This window comes from Heliangelus exortis, chromosome 17 (genome assembly GCF_036169615.1).
Source record: "Heliangelus exortis chromosome 17, bHelExo1.hap1, whole genome shotgun sequence".
Classification (NCBI taxonomy): domain Eukaryota; kingdom Metazoa; phylum Chordata; class Aves; order Apodiformes; family Trochilidae; genus Heliangelus; species Heliangelus exortis.
The window spans coordinates 10,500,839-10,522,897 of record NC_092438.1 but is presented as its reverse complement, the minus strand read 5'-3'; the positions used below and the strand labels follow the sequence as shown (position 1 = coordinate 10,522,897).

Sequence of the window (22,059 nt, the reverse complement as noted above, 5' to 3'; positions counted from 1 at the left end):
ATACATTTGTGTCAGAGATATTCAAGATGCTGAGCATGCCAATCCCTGCTCTGGGCAAAGTGCAGGGGGCTGGAGGGAGAGGTCACAATTATTCCACTCACAAACAAGTATTTGGAAAGTCAGATCTGAAATGCCTGAACAAGCCCAGAGTAGAGAAGCTGAGTTCTCACTTAAAAATATGTGTCTCTAGTATTTTCCTTTCACCCTCCTAATCCTCCCCCTGACTGTCAGGCTTCAGCCATGAATCACTCCTGGGCACGTGGCTAACACATGCAAGCTGCAAAATATTTTGATGGAGAGTAAGGGGGGTGGGCACAGGAGAACCCAGCTGATTGTTCCCAGCCCTTCAAGTCCTGTGTTGAGGCATTGCAGCCTCCAGCATTTCCAAAGGCATCTTTCCCAGAGCTTCTGGTCATGGTGAAACCTGGGGTTTGGTGAGCAGGGCCAGGCTTTTGATATTGCAGTTTAGTGGGGTTGTTTTTTCCAGCAGTGGGCAAGGGTTGCACGTAGAAGTAGCTGCTCCAGGTCAAGCCCTGGCTGCTCACAAGGCTTTGGCTCCTTGCTTCTTCTGCTGGGAGGTTGAGTAGTCCCAGGTGGAAAAAGGGACTCAGTGGAGGGTCCTCCTCAGCAGCATTCTTTCCCAAAGCTCTGAATCTCCCAGGGAGAATTGGGTGATGTTGGTAATGAGTCACTGCTTTTAACAGCCTTTGTTTTTTCTCTGACAGCTTCACAGAAGCCATGAAGAGCCAGCCAAAGCTGGAGGGCTTGGACTGCCACTGGGCCTATTATTCAGGCTTGGCCATCTTGGCTGTAGGGACCTTGTTTGTCATCTCCAGCTTCTTAGCACTGGGATTCATTGGAACATTCCTAGGTAAGCACTAGAAATTCGACAGCTTAACCAGAAAGTGCATTTAATCCTTGCAGGGTTCTTCTGTTAGGGCAGAGTCCTCTTCCTTGTCTTCAGGGCTGTTAGATTTGGTCTTGGTTTTCTGATACTAAAGTGTGACTTAACCATGCTTTTACCTCTCAAGGAGAAGATGGTGCAGTGGTTTTAGAGTCTCATCCCCTTCAGCTTCAAGCCTGAAGTTTTGGAAAGCAGTTGGTCCATCTGAAAGTCCAAATGCCCTCCAGCAAAGGGATCCCAAGTGCAGACCCCACAAGCAGGTTGGCACCAGGTGCAAGCTGTCTGGCAGCCTTGCTCTGAGCCCCCCACCCATGCACCCATGATATCTCCTTTTCTTATCCCTCTGCAATAAACCTGGTGTTCATTGACAGATTCTTTTATCTGCTGCTTTATGGCAGAAGGCATTTTCCACTGTGCCTGCTTTCACATTTAGAGAGTAATTCTGTTAGCCCTGTTGCCTTTAAAAACATGCTGGTATGCATGGAATTCATAAAAATAAAATAGAGACAGAAACAATAAATAACTAAGGAAAGGGGCAGCTCCTGCTGGCTGGAATAATCACAGCCCCAGCTCTGACACTCTGTTTAGGCTGTGCTTTTGCAAGTGCTTTACAAACCAAATTCAATTAGTTCCTGCAGTGTCTGCAGGAAGAAGAGAGGGAGGTAATAAGCCTTCCAGCTTTCAAGTAGAGTTGCAAAGAAACGTGTTGAGTTGGCCAAGATCCTGCCACCAGAAATAGAGCTCAGCACTCCTGAATGTGTGCCCCCAACCTTCATCTCTGCACCTCCAGTTCCTGACCCCCTGGCACACCCCTGGCCCCCAGTACCGGGCACTGGCATCCTCCAAAATCACCCGCAGCCCCCAGAAAGGATGCAGTGCCTGTGGAGGTGTGTCTGGGGAGGCTGGGCAGAGCAGTACCCGCCAGCAAGAGCTGCTTGAATGCTCCTGAAGTTCAGCCAGGTCGGGGGTTGATTACGTAAAGCCTGATTCATCCCACCAGGAGGATCCACTGGACTTGAACCGCTGGGGAACAGCAAACAAGTGAGTCAGGCTGAGCGTAAGCACTGCGAGTGGCCCTGTCCCCCTTCTGCATCCCCTGGGGCTGGGGAGAGGCAGGTGTTAGTGGGCCTTATTGGGCTCTTCTGCTCCATCTTCTCTGCCAGCAGAGGCTCTTGGCTTGATGCAGCAGTGAGTGCACCCAGCTCTCTGCTGGGCACCAGGACAGAGCTCAGGGTGGGAGATGCCAAGCCCATGTGCTGGTGCAACCAGACTGGCTTGGGACCACTGCTGCTACAGAGGCCTGGTCCAGTTGGAGCCCAGCAGAGCATCCATCCTTGCTTCTCAGCTTCATGTGTCCAAGTGATGGAGAATGCTGTTCAGCGTGGTTTCTTTCCCAGCTGTGGGGAAGATGAAGGGTCTGCAGCTCTCTGAGGTTCTCACCTGAGATGTTCTCTGGCTCAGGGCTCACTGGGGACTTCCATGTCCAGGACAACATGCCAGTGTTGTCCTGCAGGGTTGTAGTGGTGTGCTGACTGTGATGGTTCCCCAGGAATTACAGCACTTCTGACTGCAGGCAGCAAAGGGCTGCACTGCTTTGGCAAGAAGGGGGCATTCAGCTTCTTCTCAGTGTCAGTATCTGGCCTTGAGGAGTTTTGAGAGAGCCTCTGACACCTGGGCACTTCAAAAACTTACTGGAATGGTGTTTGGCTTTTCCCTTTTTGGTTTTCCTACAGCTGTGAGGGCTGAACCAGCCTGTTAGCTTCCTCTTTAACATCACATTGAAGCTCTGGAGGAGCTGCAGAGCACTTTGTCTTTTGAACATGCTCTAAACAGTGTAGCAGCAGCCACAGGAGCCACTGTTAAGAAGCAGCCTCTCTGTGCCACCCCACCTCCTGCCTGCCCAGCAGCACCCAGCCCAGCCTCTGTGTAAGCAGCAGGATGCAGCCCCTCACCCTGCCAGCCTCCTCCCCTGCCCAGTGATCCTCCCTGAGCCCTCCCAGGGATCCAGGCATTGGCTCAGCACCATCTGCCTGCCCTGGTTGTCCTATTTCCCCACAAATGAGGGCTCGAGGGCACCAAGCAGTGGCTTTGCCTGTCTGAGCCCATCTCTCTGGTACCCGAGCGCAGCCGCTTCCAGCACTGACCAAGATTTCAAGTAAATCTGATGTGACTGGAGCCTGTTAGTGGGCTGTGGTGTGAAGCTTGATGGTGGCACAGGAGATGCCCAGGCTGGTGCTGTGCAAACCAGTGAACAGGCCCTTCCCTCAATGCCTGCTTGAACTTGAAAAGTGTTGCAGGTCCTCTCTGGTGGTCATCTTTTAGCTGCCTGTGTTTAGAGGTAGTGTTTACATCACCAAAGCTGCCTGCTCCCCCAGCTGCTCTGTGCTCCTGCTTTGAGAGCCTTTCTGGAGGGTCCCAGAGCCCCCACCAGTGCTGGGCACAGATAGACCCCTGCCAGCCCCATGGAGCCAGGGCTTTGTCTGAACCTCCAGTGTCCTTTGGGGAGCAAAGTGTTCCTCTCCCAAAGGCGAGCAGGGTATAATGAAGTATTTTGACACGTAAGAAATCACAGAAATGGGTTGTGGTGGGGGGTGATGTGTTCTTTCTACCAGAACAATCTTGGAGATGTATTGCCAAGTAACTCTGAGAACATATAGTGTGAATACCAGGCAATTATCTCACTTAGTGGCCTGTAGTTAAAGCCCAAAAGCATTGTCTAATTGGGCAGGCACTATTTATCCGTAGAAATAAATGTTATTGCACCATGTGAGGTCAAAGAAATTATGCTACGATCCAGGTAATAATAATAACCTTGAATAGTTTGCACTCCTGTAATGCCTTTTATCTGGATTTCCAAGCACTTTCTCACCATACATTATTCCTCACCACCCTCTGTGCTATAAGAAAGACTGATATGGTCGGTGCACAATAGCACTGGGAGGGATGGAGGAGACTTGCCCAAGGTCAGGGAACAGGCTGGCAGCAGAGCTGGGAACACAACCTGGGGTGGTGGCAGCTCCTGGGGCCAGTGGACCATTACTGCTCCTTGATGATTGATGCTGAGTCTTCTGCAGTGGATGTGGAGCAAAATCCTTGCTGGGCTTCATGATCTTGCAAGTAAGACCAGCAGGAATCAGAGCTTGGCATCTCAGCCCTTTCCTCCCCCCCACCCCCTTGAAATGCAGCTGACAAGCTGCACAACATCTCCTTGCTTGTCATTTCTCTTCCTTGCAGGAGGGTGGAAGGGTTACTTGGAGGTAGATAGGAAGCTGGCTGGATGCTGACAGTTCTGAAAGCTTTCCTCGTTACAGATGACAATCACCTGTTATCATCATGATGCTGATAATTGAGTGTTTTGTAGGCAGAGGTGCTATTTTCTGAAATTCTGAGAAATTCTCTGAACTATGAGTTAAGGGTGACACTGAAAGAGCATTTGGTGGTGGCAGTCGTGATGATAACATCTCGACAACACCATTATGGTGCACTGAGCTTATTTCCCCATTAAATGGATTTCATCCTATGCACTTGCTTTCTCCACACATGGCATCAGACAGGCATTTTTCAATTGAAAAGCCAGTCAGGACCTCAAGAGCTGCCTGCTGATGAGGGACATGGCTGCTGTAGCTTCATTGCAATGCATAAACCTTCCTTGTGGGCAAAGAGCCATGCCTGGAAAAACTGCTTGACATGGAGTAAACAGCCAACTAATTGTTGCTGTTTTCTCAGTGTGGAAGTCAAAGTGAAACCCTTCATTTGCCTTTGCTCTGCCTCCCTGGCAGAGGTGCCCCTGGGAGGGAAGGTGCCAGCATGCCAAAGCCCCTGCAAACCCCAGCTTCGTGGACTTTAAGCAAAAACCTTCTTTTTGCTTTGCAGGTGATTACTTTGGTATCCTGATGGAGGCAAAAGTGACCAGCTTCCCCTTCAATGTCCTGGATAATCCCATGTACTGGGGCAGTACAGCTGTCTACCTGGGCTGGTCCCTCATGTGAGTACATGCTCCTGCCAACAGCACTGGTGTGGGGCAAGTGGAAGGTGCCAGGCTACATCAGGGCCCAAAAAAACCTCTTGGTGATGGCAGTCAGGAAAAAAAAAAAAAAAAAAAAAAAAAAAAAAAAAAAAAAAGTAAGAAGGGAATGGTTTCTTGCTTCCTGGCTATTTTTATGCATGCAAAATCTTCAGCATTAATGGTAGAAAAATAACAGCCAAGTGCTGGGGAGATGGAGCATCAGCAAATGCTCTGCAGCTGAATGAGGTCCTTGGCAGGCTCCACACGTGGAAAAATCAACAGTCAAGGCTGAATTCATGCTGGGTGTCACTCAGCAGGAGTGGGACACTGATATTGGGGATCAGTGTGACCCTGTAATTACCTCTGAAAAAATCAAAACAAAGCAACACACCCTTTCCCCCACTGCAGGGTGATAACACTTCCGAAACACTCCTGTGTGATACAATACAGCTTAATAGCCTGCTTAGGAGGAAATGAATAGGCTGTAATTTAGCAGTAAATGAGCAATATACTCCATTCCATGTAACAAATTTTATGTGGTTTTCGTTTAATATCACAACTTATTTATTCACCCGGGAGGAAAAATAAACCTGGCTGTGTTACACCAGGAGCCTGTAGAGCGTTGTGGGCCTTTACCACTGGATATTTTGCACTAATGCTCCTGAGTGTGACCACCTCTCTTCTACTTAGTGGTTGAAATTAAGTGCTTTGCCACTTTCTGATCACTTCTTCAGCCATAGGTGCAGCACTTCGTGGACCCTGGTAATAAGTAAAGCTGATGGTTTCTGTCCTGTCTCCACTGAGCTAACTGCATGTTGCCATTTACCTGCCTGGCAGGTACACAGCACTGAATCAGGTGCAGCCCCTGGAAAAAGGTGCACAAGAGCTGGGAAGAATTCCTGCAGCAATGCCAGGCAGGAGAACCAGCCACAGGGCTGTCAGGGACATGGTGACAGTGTGAGGCAGAGCTGGGGCAGGATGAGCCCTTCTGGACCACAGTCTCCCAGCACCACCACCACCACCACACTACAGAAGGAAGAATTTGACCCAGATGAATTATAAGGAGATTTTTATTTATTTAAGATCAGCATCCAACTATTTCCTGGAACCTTTTGGAGAACCCTCCTGAGCTGTTTCTGTCACAGAAATCCTTCTTTGCCCCCACGGGGCAGCAACCTTGCACTGGGTACATGTCTTTTGGCCTTTCACCTCCATCCTGGGCAAAAGCAGCTCGAGGAGGCTCGAGACAACACTATGATTGCCTCCTTTTTCTTGTTAAAGGGTTTGCCACCATAAAGGGCAGTGAGGCATGACAAATAATTGCTGTTAACAAATTGCTGGAGCTGTGCAAAGCGGCACCAGGACACCGCCTGCCTGCCCTGGGGAAGCTCTGCACAACCCTTTCCATCAGGATTTTGACTGTTTTTTCTTCCTTGAGATCTCAGCTCAGGTTGCTGAGGTTTTCTGGGGAGGTCCCAAGGCTTTCAGAAGACATTGAGTGTCTGCCCTTTGAGGCCAGAGTGAAGGTCCCAGCTCCATGGCGGCGAGATGGATGCCACAGGAATGTGCCTGCTGTCTGCTTCTGATTTCAGACCAAAAATGTAGAGCATATTTTTGTCCTCCCTTGGTGATGTATCACGCTCCATATCATGGCATCAGAGCCTGAAGGACTGATTCATTTTCATCTCTAAGGGCACATACCACGTCACGTAAGTGAGCCTGGCAGCACTCCAGCCAGCTTGCCTCCTGACTCCAGCCCGACCGTGACAGCATCGTGCAAGGCCAGAGCTGCTGTTTTCTCCCTTGCAGGATAGTGCAGCTGTCCCCAGCTCAACTAATGGCAGCTCTGCAGCCAAAGACACTGGAGATGGCACCTCCACTGGTCACCATGAAAACAGGAGCTCCAGGAGGAAAGGGCAAAGCAGGTGTCCAACACCGTGAGGCTGGCGGGGAAGGATGCGAGTCCCCAGCCATGGGGAGCTGCAACAAGGGTTGGGGATAGACAGACTTCCTAGCCCAAAAAAGTCCTGCCGGGTCTAAAAAATCCTTCTGGCTGACTCATTGTCAACCCTGCAACAGTGTGAGCCAACTAAGTTGGTCAGGCTCACAAGAGGAGAGAAACAACTCACCCAAATGCTTCTCATCACCTCCAGCAGACACGTTTCTCCTAAAAGACAAATGGGGCATTAGTTATTTGGGGACAGCTTTGTCTGTCTCTGGTAGGGAAGTGTTTTAACTCATGGCAACAGGCTGTGTAAATCAGAGCTGGAGCTGCAGCCAAATGATGCAATTAGAGGTCTTGCTGTCAACAAACAATCATGCAAATTTGTTCTCTCTGATAGGAATCAAGGAGGAGACATGACTAAGCATGTAATAGCAGGGGGCTGGGAAAGGAAGAAGTTGCCTGATGCTTCCTAATGAGGGAAAAACTTATTGCAAAATGTAAAGAGTGAAAAGCTGAAGATATGTGTGTGTCTCTCCAGGAACTGATTAGGCCAAGCAGTACCTGAAATTGGCTTCAGCACCAGGTTTAGGTAGTGTATCTCTCCTCTGAAGGCAAGTTCTCCCAACAGCCCAAGGCTTGAGGGATGTTAATCCTCACCAAGGACCAGCTAAGTACTTTTTTTTTGCTGACAGCCAGCTCCTACCCCTCTCAGAGCTGAGCTTCGACCAGCAATTACAGGTAATCAGCAGTGTCCTAATTAAGGGCAACACTTAAAGCCATGGGGAAAGATGGGGCCAGACCTCCTGGGTGCTGGGATAGCAAGTGGGGAGTGGCTGCTGGTGTGGCCACACTCACCTAGGGGAATTTTCACACCATGGGATGGTGTTGGCACCTGGGTTGAGGTCTGAAACCCACTGCCTGAAATCCTGGTGCCTTAGCAATGCCCCTGCTGCCTTGACCAGCATCTGCTTCAGATGCTTTTGAGCCAAACATCAAAGAACTGTTCTTACACGAGCAGTGCAGATTTTCAGCCCATGTTGGCAGTTTTCTTTAGAGCAAAAGATTTGGGGGATTTTTTTGTCCTGATTCTTTAGCCTTGGAGCAATAAGGCCATCCCCATTGTATCCACAGCCCTCAAGCAGCTCTGCCCTTAACCAGACAGTGCAGTGAGTGGCACTGGTCCCCTGTGCTGTGCCTGGTGACCCCTTACTGAAGGACAGTGTTCAGTTGGGCTCTGAAAAGTGAAAAGATCTGGACCAGAAACATCTTGAAATGGGTTTAAATGTGAACTGAATCCCCAGCACCCAGCCCTAGTGTAGTATTCACCCACCTGACACCCTTTGCAGGGCAGGCGTGGGCTTCTCCATCCCTCTCCTTTCTTCCCCATCCCTCCCTATCCCCATCCTTGCACGGCTCAGCCCCTGTTTTCATCTCTCTGGTACCATCCACTGCTCCATCTGCCAGGTCTTCTTCACCCTGGTGGCCCTTCTCTCCATGCACATCAGGCATTTCCCTCATAGCCCTGGCTGGGAGCCATGGCTGTACCTCAGCAGCTGCTCAGCAGCTATTGAACAACTTTATAATCTCAGGACTTAGCATCAAAGCAGCAGCTCTCTGAGCAGAGATGTGCAGGGATCAGACTTAAAAGAAGTCACCGAAGTAGGTTGGGGAAGAATCTTTGCCAAGTAACATCTGTCTAAGACAGTTAACATTAAGTACCAAAAAAAAAAAAGTAAAAAAAACCCTAAACCCAAGCCCTTTTGTTGGTTTCTGTTTAATGAGCAAGAAAGTGCTCTTGGGGAGCCCAGCATCTCATTTCACTTTCTAAATCAGGTCTTGCATAAGCCCATGTACTTACCTGCTCTTTTCCTTCTCTTTCAAAACAGGCATGCAAGCCCAGCTGGCCTTTTGCTGACAGCAGTAGTGGCAATTTCCTACACAATTGCAATGCTTTATGAAGGGTGAGTAGCTCTGCAAAATTGGAGAGCTTCTAATTATTTCTAGCAGCTTTAATTCCCGAGGTTTCAGGGAACTGCAGAAGTAGATGGTTTTTCCAATTAATTCAGCAGGGAGGAAGGAAAACAGAGGATTGTTTTTCAGGTGTTTTGATAATGGGCAGATTCCTCTCTGAAACTATTTGCTGAGTTCTAGGAACATTTATGCATTTGCTTATTTTTATCAAAATGAGATTATTTTTTTTTCTCTTTCCATTGCATTGTTCTGTCTATACAAGAATAATAGGGAAGTCAGTGAGAGGACACAGTGTATCACCTAAAGAGACCCTTCAAGAAGAGCTTGCATTTTGCCATTTCTTGATTGGGCTTCTCTGGTGTTTTGCACCACAATAACCTGGCAGCCTGGGACAGAACAGCCCAGGATTATTCCCAGAAGGAGCAGTTACACTTCAGCAGTGGAAGGACTTTTGTGTTTGCACGGGAGGAGGAGATGCAAGGAGAGCTGAGGCTGGTCTGTGAGCAGGGAAGGTCTGAGCATGTGCTGAGCCTCATCCTGCTCAGCATAGGGATGGTCCTGAGTGGGAGCAGCTTGGTTGGAGCTGCTCCATGGTCCAGAGAGACCAAACCAAGAGTTATCATGGCACAGGAATAGCCAAGTTATGCCATCCTGGGAAGGACAGAGTTTCTGGGCCCAAAGGAGAGCACACAGTAGTCTTGATTTTAATCCTTCCCCCCTTCTCTTGCTCCTCTCTTATGTCTCTGCCCCATCTCTCCCCAAATTCCCATCCTTCCAACCACAGGCCTTTCACAGAGGAAATCTATCGGCAGAAACAGAAGGGAGTGAAGAAGAAGTAGCCACAGGTATGTTTGCTGGTGGGTTTTTTGGCAAGAGGGGCTGCTTTGCTGGGCTCCCCCACCTCTAAGCATGTTAGATGGAGCTGGGAGCACCACCTGCCCCTACCCGTCCCTGCTCCTCCTCCAGAGCCCTTTCTGCACTTCTCAAGTGATTTGAGCTTCAAATCTCTGCAAAAACCCAGGCAGGAAGGCTTCATACAGCAGCAGTTTTGTCTTGGCACAACCCCCAAATTGTTTTGAACGTCAGTGTGAGAGAAGATTGCTGGGGAGCTTCAAGCCTCCAGGCTTAGGCTAAATTGGGCAGAAAAAAAAGCAGCTATTGGCCGTGGCAGGTGCTCCAGCGAGTGGCAGGGATGGTGCAGGAGGCTGTGTGTGCCCCACCACCCCTCAGGGAAATGGGACATCCCTGCTCCAGGCTGCTGCATGCCCCACCAGGAGCATTCTGCATGTGGGCTTGTGCCCGCTCACCCCCAGCCTGGGATGGCTTTTTGGAGCCAAAGGTTTCTGCAGAAGTGTATGTTCCTGCCCAGGCTCCTTTCCCTGGGGGTAAATGCTCCCCTGGGAACCCCCAGAGCATTGGTTGGAGAGGCTGGTGGATGCAGACAGTGCTGAGGAGGCTTTGGCAGCACAACGATGCTGTGACCCCCATGAGGTCCCCAGCAGGCTCATGTCTCTTTGTCTTTTGCAGAGCAGTGTCTTGGCTCCCTTGGCACGGTGTCTTTCCAGTCCCCACATTGCCCAAATTGCCCCTTTTCCTACTGAGATGTATCCTACTAATTAGCCTGGCAACCCTTAATGAGCCAACTGAGCACCTTGCAGGACTGGAAGCAATCAGAGGACCAACCCAAGTGTGGTGGCACCTCCTCACTGCAACCTGCAGGAGCTGGAGGTCCCTGTCCCCAGGTTCCTGTCCCCATTGCCCAGGTCACTGCAGCTCCTGCCATGAAGGCAATGGTCTCCCAAGAGCCACATGGCACAGGACCTCTCAACCTTTTCTTGGCTACCAATTATTAGAAATCTGCAGTAATTTAATGCCAGCCCTGGACTGGCAGGTAAACAGAGTAACAATTGTGACACCGGGGGCCTTTTGTAAGCAAGCTCTGAGCAAAGGGAAGCTCCAGCTGGTCCTGAAGATCACCTGAAATGCTGCTGAAGAGCCACGAGAAGCAAACAAAAACCTGGAGAAGGCAAAGGAGCCCCTGAGGCGTTTGGACACAGCTAGAGGAGGAAAGGAAACTACTGCAGACTCAAAAGCAACAAAACCTGCTGTGAACCCAACACTACCCTTCTTCTTTTCCAGGAGAAGGAAACTTTCCCAAGCCAGAGCTGTGGTTTCTCACCTGTGCATGTTTTCCTGCAGCCTCTCTGTACTGTTTGCAAAGACTCCAAGGAAGGTGCCTGAAACCTAAACCACCCCCTGATGGGATGGAGGGATGGCAGCTGTCCCGTGGAGGAACCCCATCATGGAGAAGACCAAGGGGAAGACTCAGTCCTCATCCTCACCCTGCAGCCAGCCCATCCTTGGCCATATCAGTGTCCCAGCCCCCTCCACACCCACCCAGCCCCTTTCTTTTCCCCAGGAGCCACGTGAGTGTCCTACTTTCCCCACCACCCAGTGCCTTCCAGCTATTTTTCACTGCCTGACAGGGGTGGTGGGTGGGAGGGAGGGAAAGGGGCTGCTCCTGCCTTCTGCACTGGGCAGCAGCCAGGTACAGATCTGCCCCCCTGCCACCAGCTTTGGGGAGTCCCAAAGAGCCCAGTGCTGGATCCTGCCTCAAACGGGAAGATCCCAAGGATGATGCTTCAAACCCAGGCTCAGTGTTTACGGACTCCCAGAACAGTTTTGAGAAATAAACTGTAAAGGCCCCCCCAGAAAAAGCAGCGTGAAGCCCCTGGAATGCGGCTCCACAGATCAGCATCGCATCATCCCCTCCACAGGGAAGGATCCTCCCTTTTCTCAGTGTCACCTCCACAAAACGGTTCAATTTCCTTTTACTTTTGCATGTTGTAATTCACCCTTGGAGCTTTGTTCACCAGGAATTAAAAGTGTTGGTTTCTTTTCAGTCCAACCTCCCCCTGTCCTTCGTCTGGGCTCACAGATGCCGTGTTAGTGTTTCCCTTCTTCAGAACCACTGCATGAGGATTTTATTTTTTTATTGCCATCTCAACTACCTTTTTCTTAAAGTCTTGGGCATCGTATTTTATTTTTAGATAAGTTTCCACATCCCCTTCACAGTTAATGTTTAGAGAAGGAGGCTAAAACAGTCCAGTACCCATAGCAACCGCCAAGGAGAGGATACATTACATTATTCAATTTATGTCAGAGTTGCCAGTCCTGGCTCAAAGTCTCTGATGTCAATAAATTCAGATTTGTTGATAGATGAAATCAGTATTTACCAAAGAGACACGTGCTTGTTTGGGAAGCATTACTCTTAACAGGAACGCAGCGTGGGCTTTATTAGTGCCATCTTGTTCCCAGGCTGGGGAACATGTACCCTTTCCCCTGTCCCCACCACGAGGCTGTGGGGACCTCAGTTGTATCACATCCATCCCCACCATCAGCCCCCCCAGAATGGGTGTATAGAGCTGCTTCCCCTCCTGCTGCATCCCAGAAGCCCAGGGGTTTGGTGCTGTTGCCAAGACCACCTTCCCAAACTTTCCCCCTGGATCCTCCATTTCAAACCTGACCTTTCTCACTTCCCCACTGCTCCATGTCCCCTTTGTACTGCACAAGGGGTTTTCTGGGGCCATGCCAGATTCATCCCCAGTTTTAGTAGCTCTTCCTGCAGCAGCCAGCACAGATTAACGTGTGGCTGTGTTCACAGAGCTGGTTCTGGCTGCCTTAAAGCTGCAATTTGATGTTTCTGAGGCGTCTGCTCTGTTCCCTAAAGCAAAGCTGTGAGCTGGAAGGGGATGTTCAAGGCAATCTCATGAGGCCCAAGCCTTCCTTTCTCCCTCTGGCAGGAGGGTTGGCCCTGGCCAGGACCAGTTCCCAGCAGTGCTGTGCTGCTCACCAGAGCTGCAGGGAGAACACGGAGAGACCATTATTTATATTGGTTTTTTAGTGTTTAACAACAAGAGATGCTGACTGGCTGTAAGGAAAAAAAAATTGGATTCCTCTCCAGTTACCTAATATTTCTAAGAATTTGAGATTATAGAGTGGGGACAGAACCTTCAGGTTGAGCATAAAGCATTGGTGATGCTGGAGCTATTTCTCCCCATCCCCAGGGCCAGCTCCTGGCTGTGGATGGTCTTATCCTGCACTGATAGAGGGATGGATCCCATGGGCTCCAGGTCAGGACATGGGACTTGTGCTGTCTCCAAAAGACAGACCTGTACCCTCAGACCCCCAGCCCCAGCCAGCTGCAGCCCCAGCACTGTTCCCACATGGACAGGCACATCTCTCTGGCTCTAAGAGGGGGGCTCAGCACCAAGTGGCATCCCTGGAAATATGGTCATGGGTCCACTTTCAGAACTCCATGACTTCAAAATCCAGCGTGGGGCTTGCTGGACCCATCTGAGCTTGGCAGAGGGGTTTGTTTGCAGCCTTGGGAAATGCCTCACGTTAGGCTGAGTGCAGATGCCACAGATAACACCTCCCTTGATGTTCTGGATGGGTCTCCAGAGCAAACACCAGGAAAGGAGAAACTGGTTAAATCTCAACTCCTGGCTGGTGGGGACAGCCAGGTCACCAAGTCCATTGCACCCTGCTGCCTCTGGTCACCCTGTCCCTCCACACAGCCCCCAGCAGTGCCTGTGCCAACCCTCATTCTCCACACAGGATTCCTCCTTGTGGCCTCATGTGGCTTCCCAGCACATGTATCTCCCCCCCTGAAGATGCACAGGATTTTTTTGGAGGTGGGGGAATCATCCATACAAACCCAAACTGTTCCAGCGATGGGCACAGGACATGGAATCAGCTCCATGCCCATGGGATGCTTCATCCAGGGAATTGCCTGTGTTCCCTGGTGGCAATAGGATGTTGGGGACATCAGAGCCAAGAACACATCCCCAGAGGCTTTGCTTTCCATTTTGACCATCTGTAACCCCACACCCATGTTTGCTTTGGCCCAGCAAAGCTGCCCTGCCTTCGCCCAGGGGCAGGACAGCCACCAGCCCTTACGTGGCAAACAAACACTGTTAACCAGGAACAAACACACAATCCAGGCAATGGTGGAGTCACAGTTCCCGTTGGGATCCTGCCAGGCCCAGCTTGCTGAGTCTGCACTTTTCCTATTTGGGAATACGGAGAGAAACGGGGCTTGGGGCTTTAGTGGCTTTCAGTGGTCACAAAGAAATGCAAGTGCTGGAGCCCAAGGAGATGCCATGGGCAGGACCAGGATCCATCGCATCCCTGCAGAGCCCTTTGAGCTGCATGAGAACTGCTGGGGGGCTCCTGCCGGGGGGGGTTGGGGATCTGTGTGTGCAGGCAGCCCCCTTCTTGGGGTTGCCCAGAAAATGCTCCAAAATTACCCCAGGGCTGGGAGATCAGCAGCCCCCCTGTGCCCACCGTGTCCCCCGCCCTTCACATCACCTCTGCCGGGGACAGCAAGGAGACCGCATCCAACCCACCCCGTCCCTCCCACCGGCGGGGGGGCTTTACGCACGGAGCCCCCGCCATGTGCCAGAGGACAAAGCGACGAGGCTGTTTTCTTTCATCTCCATGCTAAAAAATTAAAAAAAAAATAAAATAAAAATGCCCCGGGACAGCCCGGAGTGTTGGCCACGCAGCGCTGCATCCTCCTTGGATCTTATTTCCAAAACAAACAAACAAAAAAATAAATTCAAAACTGGTAGGAATGTGCTGCTTTTTTTCCATGTTGCGTTCTCCTCGGAGGGGAACTGTTTCCTGATGGATGGCTCCTTGCTGAACCGGGATGGCAGGAGAGGGGCGGAGCTGCCAGAGCTTCCCCGGGAAGGCGCTGCCGGGGCCGGGCTCTGCTCTGCTTCTGCGGCGGGGACTCAGCACCCTCCGGAACCTCCGGGAGCCTGGGTTCGGGCACCGAGCAGGGCTCAGCCCTTGCCTACCCCAACCCTCCCAACACCCCTCAGCCCCTGCCTCAGCCCTCTCCCCACCTCGCGGCCGAAGCAGCCGGGACGGGTGCAGGATCCAAACACAAAACACCTCCGGGCTCCAAGCCCTGACACCGGCTGCAACTCCCTCTGCCAGCTCCGGCTCCCTGTCTCCTCTTGGGCTTGTGTTTTTGTCCTACAGCCCCGTCGGCTGCCGCTATTTCCATGGGAACCCTCTTGAAATCTGTCGCGGTGTCCGCTGGGGTCACCCAGCTTCCCTCTCCCCCGTGCCCTATATTCCAAGCCCCGTCGCTCTCCGGTTACAGGTGACATTTGTCTCTAATCCCAGCGACGCTGCCGCTCTATGGAAAGGAGCAGAAAGTGCTGGACTTCGGGGACACGTCCAGGACAAGTAAATAAATTATTTTGTCCATGCAGGTTGCTGGCTGCTGCCTCTAAGCCAGCCCCAGGCAAGAGGATGGTGTGAGATGGGATGAAAACTGGGAGTAGAGGATTTCCACAGGGTGCTGTCATCTTGGGGAACCCCAGTTCTGCACAGACTTCCTGGCCCAGATACACCTTGGGGTTATCTCTGATGGGTTAATGTCACCTTGGTCCATCCAACACATGTTTTTGCTACCAGTAAGGAAAGCAACAGCACTGAGAAATTCTCCACTTCCCCAGCTTTGGTCCACGATCCAGGCACTCAGCCCCGTTCCTCTTTATTTGGCAAGTTTACTTCAGCAATCAAACACCAAAGATGGGAAAAGGGGAACAGATGGAGAAGGTTTGGAGGCCATGGCATGGCACAAGGCTGCCCCTGGAGCTGCATCCAGGGTTTGGGGATGGCATCACCAAGGGAACTCTCACCATCCCTTGCCTGGATGTCTCAAGGAACTGGGGATTTGAGACATTTCTCAGGCTTTCAAATTCTCTGTTAATCAAATCCCAAATGCTAAAAGGAATCAAGACATTAAAAGTGTTGCAAAAGAAGTAGGGGGTGGAGGAAGGAAACAAATAAACCCACCCCCTCTGCTCCCCAGTGACAGAGCAGCCGCTTCTGCATCGTGTCTCATCTGGGAAAAATTATATGTTGTGAATTATGTGCTCCTTTTGAAAAGCCTTAAAGGGGATTTAATAAAATGAGACAAGCTAATAATATAGAGAATGAATAGCAACCCTGGATGCTGCATCTTGATTTAATCAGATACTTTCCCCCAAGGGGACAAGCAAGAGCTATATCTGAAGCCTCCATTCCCTACCCAATGCTCCCCTCTTCCTTCGGTCCCTTGATCCTTCTCCCACTCCAGAGGAGCAGTCAGGGCAGGATTTGGGGTCCCACAAGACCCCAGCAGCTGCTGGAAAAGGCAGAGTCCCCTCTGCTTATTAGTGAGAGGGGCTAACGAGCAGCACCCAGGGGGCTGTTTCGCTGTCAGAAGAACAGGTCCCTATTCTGGGGTAGAAAAGTAGGAACTGGGGAGCCAGGAAAGCCAGGCTGGGGAGCAGACTTGGCTCCCTGTGTGTAGTTGCTCCAGAGCCAGGGAATGCTGCATGCAGCTGGGCAGGGAACAAGCCCTTCATGAAACATGAAGCATTTTAGTGGCAAAGATAAGGAGCTGGTGTTGGGTGTGCTCCTCTCTGTGGCCTGGGACATGCCGTGGGGTCTGTGTGTGCTGGGCAGGTGTGGAAAGGCACAAATGGCTCTTCCAGTCTTGACTTTTTTACCACTTGGACCCACAGCATTCAGCTGTGAACTGAGACCAGCTCAGCCCTGGGGGGATGTTACTCCCCAGCTCCACAGCATGCTCAGAAATCAAAGACATGTTCTGATGTAATTGTTCTTTTCCAAGTACCCCCCAGATCACCTGTCCCCGGGCTGGGTGGCACCGTGCACCCTCCTGCCTCCCGGTACATTTTGCTTCCTACATTTTTGCAGAGGCTGATGCTGCTGTGAGCTTTATTTTGCTGCTTGCACGGTTCGTCCAAGGCAAACCCTGGGGAGCTGCATGTTCTGTTGCCGGGATGTTTGTGTGACTTTCGTGGAATTTCTTTTTCCTCAGACACTTGCTCATGGCCGCTGAGTGGGTTTTGTTCCTTGGCAGGTGGCTGGTAAACTGGGGAGGGGGCATATAGGGAGTGAAATAGCAAGAAACGGGAGATGAATCTGTGCTGAAGATGTTCGATTTCCATTAAAGGTGTCTGTGGTCACTGGATTTCATGCACAGCAGCCTGCCTGGGGCTCTGGCTGTGCTGAGCAGCTGCATGAGCAAGAGTCTGTATCCTCCAAAAGTGGGAGAGGAGCAAAGACCTCTGCAAATGGCAGGGTCAAACCCTGCGCAGGCGGTACAACAGCCATGGGGGAAAATGCTGATTTACCTGCCCCTGCTTCAGACTCAGGCTATTTTGAGTCAGGTCAGAAATAGATGGTGATTTTTCACAGAGTCATAACCGTGGGAAGGCTTTGCCTTGGAGTGAGGTGCATCCCTTATCATCCATCACTGGCAGCAGCAAATGTGCTCTTCTTTTGCCAGAAGGTGACTTTCCTGAGGGGTCTCAGCCTAATGCCTCGTCATGCTCCACCCTGGAGACTGTGTGACTCTGTGAGGAGCTGAGACAGCACAGGCAGCACCCACATCCTCACCCCGGAGCTCCTGCAGCCATCAGCTCTCCTCCACCCACCCCAGGATCCCCATCTTTGCTCCTTGGGGGTGGCTCCAATCGTCCCCCACACCCCTGAACCAGGCCCACAGGATCACAGCATCACCTGCCTCACAGTCTGCTCTGCCTTCACTGCCACCAACAATCCTTTTGGAGGGAGCAAATGGCTTTACCTGCTCACCAGGCTCCAAGCTGGCTATTTTTACCCATTCCTGGCACTATTAATAGTCTTATGGTTAACAATAAACACCAGTCGGGATACTTGATTTTTCTGTCCCCCAGAGGTTGGTGCTTCCCATTCTTGCTGTTGTTTTCCGTCAAACGCTTTGATTAAATGATCTTTTTTTTGCTTTTGTTTCATTATTTTGGGGTGATACGTTTGTGCTTTGTAATTGTCTGTTAAGCCTCTTCACCATCTCGCACACACAGATCAATAAATACGGGAAACTGTCCCACTTTCTCTCCCTGAAGTGTCCTTGTGTCTCCGTTGCTGGGAAATATGCTTTCCTGCAGAGGCAGGGATGTTTAAACCCCTGCTCCCTCCTGCCCCACAGCTGCAATTCCTCCATCAACCTTTGGGAAGTGTTTCAATTAATGTCCAAGGGTGACACCACACTTGGGGGGAGATGAAAAGTTCAGCAGCACCCATTTCCTAAGCAGTGCTGACAAAACACACCACGCTGCAACAATTTGTGTGCCCAGGCTGGCCCCGTGGTGCCTCTGGGTGCTTCAGGTGAAGCTTCAGCTCCCCTGGACCTTACTCAAGCATCACCTTGATCCAAGTTGTGTTTTTTTTTTCCTAGTAAATCCTCAGAAGCTTTTTTTGATTCAGACTTTCTCATCAGCATCTGAAGTGGCACCATGAACCCTGCCTGCCCCAGAAGCAACCCTGCTGCCTGTGCTGCTGCCTGCATCCCTGCTAGCATCCCTCCTCCTCCTGTGGGCAGCCCCAAAAGGGGCATGAGGGTCCTGGGCTGGCCCTCATGCCCCCAGGCCCGGAGCCCTGCCTCTCCCTGCGTGTCCCTGCCTCTCCCTGCGTGTCCCTGCCCTTCCCTGCCTCTCCTTGCCTGTCCCTGCCTCTCCCTGCCCGGCCCTCCGGCTGTGCCCTCGCCTGCCCCCTTGCGGAGAGCCCCCCCGGGCTGAGGTCGGGGCTGGGGGTCCTGCCTGGTTTGGGGTCGGGACTGGGGGTCCTGCCTGGTCTGGGGTTGGGGCAGGGGCTTGGATGGGGTCGGGGCTGATGTAGAGTCGGGTCGTGCCTGGGCTGGGGCTGGGGTCGGGGTCAGGGCTGGAGCTGGGCTGGGGTCTTGCCTAAACCGGGGTCTGCGCTCGGCTGGGGTTGGGGTCGTGGCTCGGGTTAAGGGAGAAGCATCCCCCCTTTCAAGGGGGAATCGAGCAGCCCCCAACCCGCTCTGCAGCTCCCGGTGGTACCGAGATTTCTCTCTGCTCCCTTCCCCTGCCCCGCGTACGGCTGCACCCATTGCCCTGTTCTCGGGTCTTTCTGCGGGACGGGCGCCCGCACAGCCGCTCCCGCACAGGCAGAAAGTGTAAAACGGAGCAAAAAACACGCCGGGAAGCGGGCTGGGACAGCACCGGGACTACAAAAGGGACTGCGAACGGGACCGCGAACGGGACCGGCAGCCCGACCCGGGCTGTGGACGGGACGAACCCGCTGCAGGCGACCGCAGCCCCGGAGCTCCGGACCCGCCTTCTGAGGGAAGGTTACAAAGCACCGGGAGCCCGGGCTGAACGGCAGAGGGGCCGGTTCGGGAACGGGACCGGGAGCCCGAACCGGGCTGTAAATGTAACCGGGCTGTGCAGAACCGGGGATGCGAACGGGAGCGGGCTGAGCATCACCGGGAGCCCGGACCGGGCTGTAAATGTAAACGGGCTGTGCAGCACCAGGAGTACAAACTGGGCTGCGAACGGGACCGGGCTGCCAAGCGCTAGAACTGCTGCTAGAAGCGGGCTGCAAGGGCACCGAGCTGCGGAGCCCCGGAGGCGCGAACGGGACTGCGAACGGAACCGAGCTCGAGCCACGCTGCGAAGGGGACCGGGCTGTGCAGCCCCGGGAACCCGACTCGGGCTGCGGAGGGTGGGTCCGGCAGCCCCGGGAGCGGGGCCGGGCGCTGACTCAGCCGCCGCCGCTGCCGCCCCGGGCCGTGACGCGCCGAAGGGGCGGTCGCTGCTGCCTCCATATAACGCGGCGTCGGCCGTGCAGAGCTTACACGGACCTTTCCTGCCGGGCGAGAGGGGCTGAGCAGCCGGGCAGACATCTCCTTTGCTGTCCTCTGGGTGCCAGCTGCCCCTTCGCCGGCTTCAATGAAACTGGCAGCGATGATCAAGAAGATGTGTCCCAGCGAGGCCGAGCTGAGCATCCCCGCCAAGAACTGCTACCGCATGGTCATCCTGGGCTCCTCCAAGGTGGGCAAGACCGCCATCGTCTCCCGCTTCCTCACCGGCCGCTTCGAGGAGCAGTACACGCCCACCATCGAGGACTTCCACCGCAAGTTCTACAGCATCCGAGGCGAGGTCTACCAGCTCGACATCCTGGACACCTCGGGCAACCACCCTTTCCCAGCCATGCGCCGGCTCTCCATCCTCACAGGTACTTGTCTTGGGAGGACCAGGAGGAAGTGGTGGTGTGTGTGGGGGGTGTTCCTTGGTAGATTTCAGGCTTTCTTAGCCGGTTTGGAGATGTTTCTCCAGTCCTTAAAGGAGGGAGATGGGATTGTGTGTGTGTGTGCACGGGGTGGGCAACTTTGCTCCCTGCACGGGGTGGACAGGAGGATGCAGGACCCTGGTGCTGCCTGGTCCATGCTCTCCCCGGGGCTCTTTATGACTTAGGCAGAGGGTCTTTGTGTGTCCCCGTCCCTGCAGCCATCTCACGGTCCCTCTTTGTCCCCAGGAGATGTATTCATCCTTGTGTTCAGCCTGGACAACCGAGACTCCTTTGAGGAGGTGCAGCGCCTCAAGCAGCAAATCCTGGAGACTAAGTCGTGCCTGAAGAACAAAACCAAGGAGAACATAGAGGTTCCCCTGGTCATCTGCGGCAACAAAGGTGACCGAGACTTTTACCGAGAGGTGCAACCCCGGGAGATCGAGCAGCTGGTGGGAGGAGACCCCAAAAAATGTGCCTACTTCGAGATCTCAGCCAAGAAGAACAGCAGCCTGGACCAGATGTTCCAAGCTCTCTTCGCCATGGCCAAGCTGCCCAGCGAGATGAGCCCTGACCTGCACCGCAAGGTCTCGGTCCAGTACTGTGACATCCTGCACAAGAAGGCACTGAAAGGCAAAAAGCTGCTGAAAGATGGGGGCAGGGGCAGCTCGGAGGAGGCGTACGGCATCGTGGCCCCCTTCGCCCGGCGACCCAGCGTCCACAGTGACCTCATGTACATCCGTCAGAAAGCCATCGGCGGTGGCCACGGCAAGGAGAAGGACCGCTGTGTGATCAGCTAGAAGCCCCCCACCAAGGAGGGGGGAAGGAAGGAAGGAAGGAAGGAAAGAAAGAAGGGAGGGGGGAAAGATGCTCGTTTCTGAACTGACTTTGGGCAGGTGGCCACCTGGGCAGAGAGGGGGTCGCCTCTTTCCCAGCCTCCCTCCTCCTGAGGGATCACTTTCACAGGCTTCACCCCTCCGGAGGGAGAATTTTGGGAGGGAGGGATGTGAAAGGGGAGGATTTGGAGCGGGTGTTGCTGGGCCCAACCTCCTCCAGGCAGAGAGACAGGGAAGCAGTGAGCTGCTGGGCAGCCAGGTGGGAGGATGAACTTGAAAGGCAACAGACCTTGGTGTTGCTGTCCATCCCAAACCACCCAGCTTTGGGCATTGCCTTCAGGAGGGAGGGCAGAGGCCTGCCAGCACCTGCTTTGGGGTTGGTTTTTGTTTGGTTTGCTTCATTTTAACTTGAGAAGCTGTGCACGGGCTCTGGTTCTGTGTTGTGTGTTCATCTGTGTCTGCAAACCACGTGCAGAAGACACTCCTGTTGCAGAGTCGTTGCAGAGTTACAGCCCCAATGGACCAAAAAACTGATTCTTGTTTACATTTGTCTTGTCTGACTTGCAAGATTTGGGGAAGGTGGGAGGGACTGGGAAGGGTTTTTTAAATAAGAAAACAATAGGCACTTTATGTAAGTATCGTTTGTCATCGACATGAACAAAAAAAAATCTTCAAGTGTTTCTACCGTGGGTGAAACTTGATGTTTTATTTTTTCTACAAATAAATAAAATCCTTTTAAAACAACACCTCTGGCTTTGCCTTCACTTCCTCCCCTGGCCCTGTAGCAAAATTGAATCCCGTTAAACCAAGACCCAAGCCCAGCTCTGAGGTGCTAAAAACATCCTCCAGACTCAACCCCCCCACTACCCCATTCTCCCCGACTCCCGGTGCAAAGGTTTCCGCCTCTGCAAGCAGCCGACCCCTTGCCACACGGGGTGAACCAGGGGCCACGCTCAGAGTTACTCAAACTGCTCACCCAGCCAAGACTCTTTCCTCACTTCAGTGACACCGAGTGACGATCCTGCCAGCCCCATGACACGCTGGGCACTGGCTTGTCACTCCCAGCAGAAACCCAGCAAACTGACATCATTTCGTTATAAAGGGGCTGATTGTGTTTTGTGCTTTCTTCCTGATGAGCTAAGCAGATTTTAGTGATGTCAACAGAGAGTGATTCACTGGGGCTCTGGCTGGGATATTGTTTTTATTTTGCAATATGAGTAGAGGAAGTACT

At 52.5% G+C, this 22,059-nt stretch overlaps 2 protein-coding genes across 11 annotated transcripts in view; both read left to right on the top strand.

Annotated features, from left to right (window-relative positions):
* PEMT (phosphatidylethanolamine N-methyltransferase) overlaps positions 1 to 11,728 on the top strand; it is a 40,463-nt gene extending 28,735 nt beyond the window's left edge. For 6 of the 10 annotated variants that reach the window (XM_071760402.1, XM_071760400.1, XM_071760398.1 and 3 more), the window contains exons 4-8: positions 726 to 871; positions 4,778 to 4,889; positions 8,742 to 8,816; positions 9,611 to 9,671; positions 10,354 to 11,728. In XM_071760402.1, the coding sequence (XP_071616503.1) occupies positions 726 to 871; positions 4,778 to 4,889; positions 8,742 to 8,816; positions 9,611 to 9,665 (388 nt within the window). In that variant the 3' untranslated portion in view covers positions 9,666 to 9,671; positions 10,354 to 11,728. Of the gene's footprint in view, positions 1 to 725; positions 872 to 4,777; positions 4,890 to 6,502; positions 6,620 to 6,719; positions 7,594 to 8,741; positions 8,817 to 9,610; positions 9,672 to 10,353 lie in introns of all 10 variants that reach the window. The other 4 variants (XR_011729180.1, XR_011729181.1, XM_071760404.1 and 1 more) reach the window with 2 other exon arrangements.
* Positions 11,729 to 19,551: 7,823 nt separating this feature from the next.
* RASD1 (ras related dexamethasone induced 1) lies at positions 19,552 to 21,574 on the top strand. Its single transcript, XM_071760562.1, has 2 exons — positions 19,552 to 19,941; positions 20,242 to 21,574. The coding sequence occupies exons 1-2, from the start codon at positions 19,656 to 19,658 to the stop codon at positions 20,790 to 20,792; spliced, it is 837 nt and encodes a 278-aa protein (XP_071616663.1). The 5' UTR covers positions 19,552 to 19,655; the 3' UTR covers positions 20,793 to 21,574.
* The last annotated feature ends 485 nt before the right edge of the window (positions 21,575 to 22,059 follow it).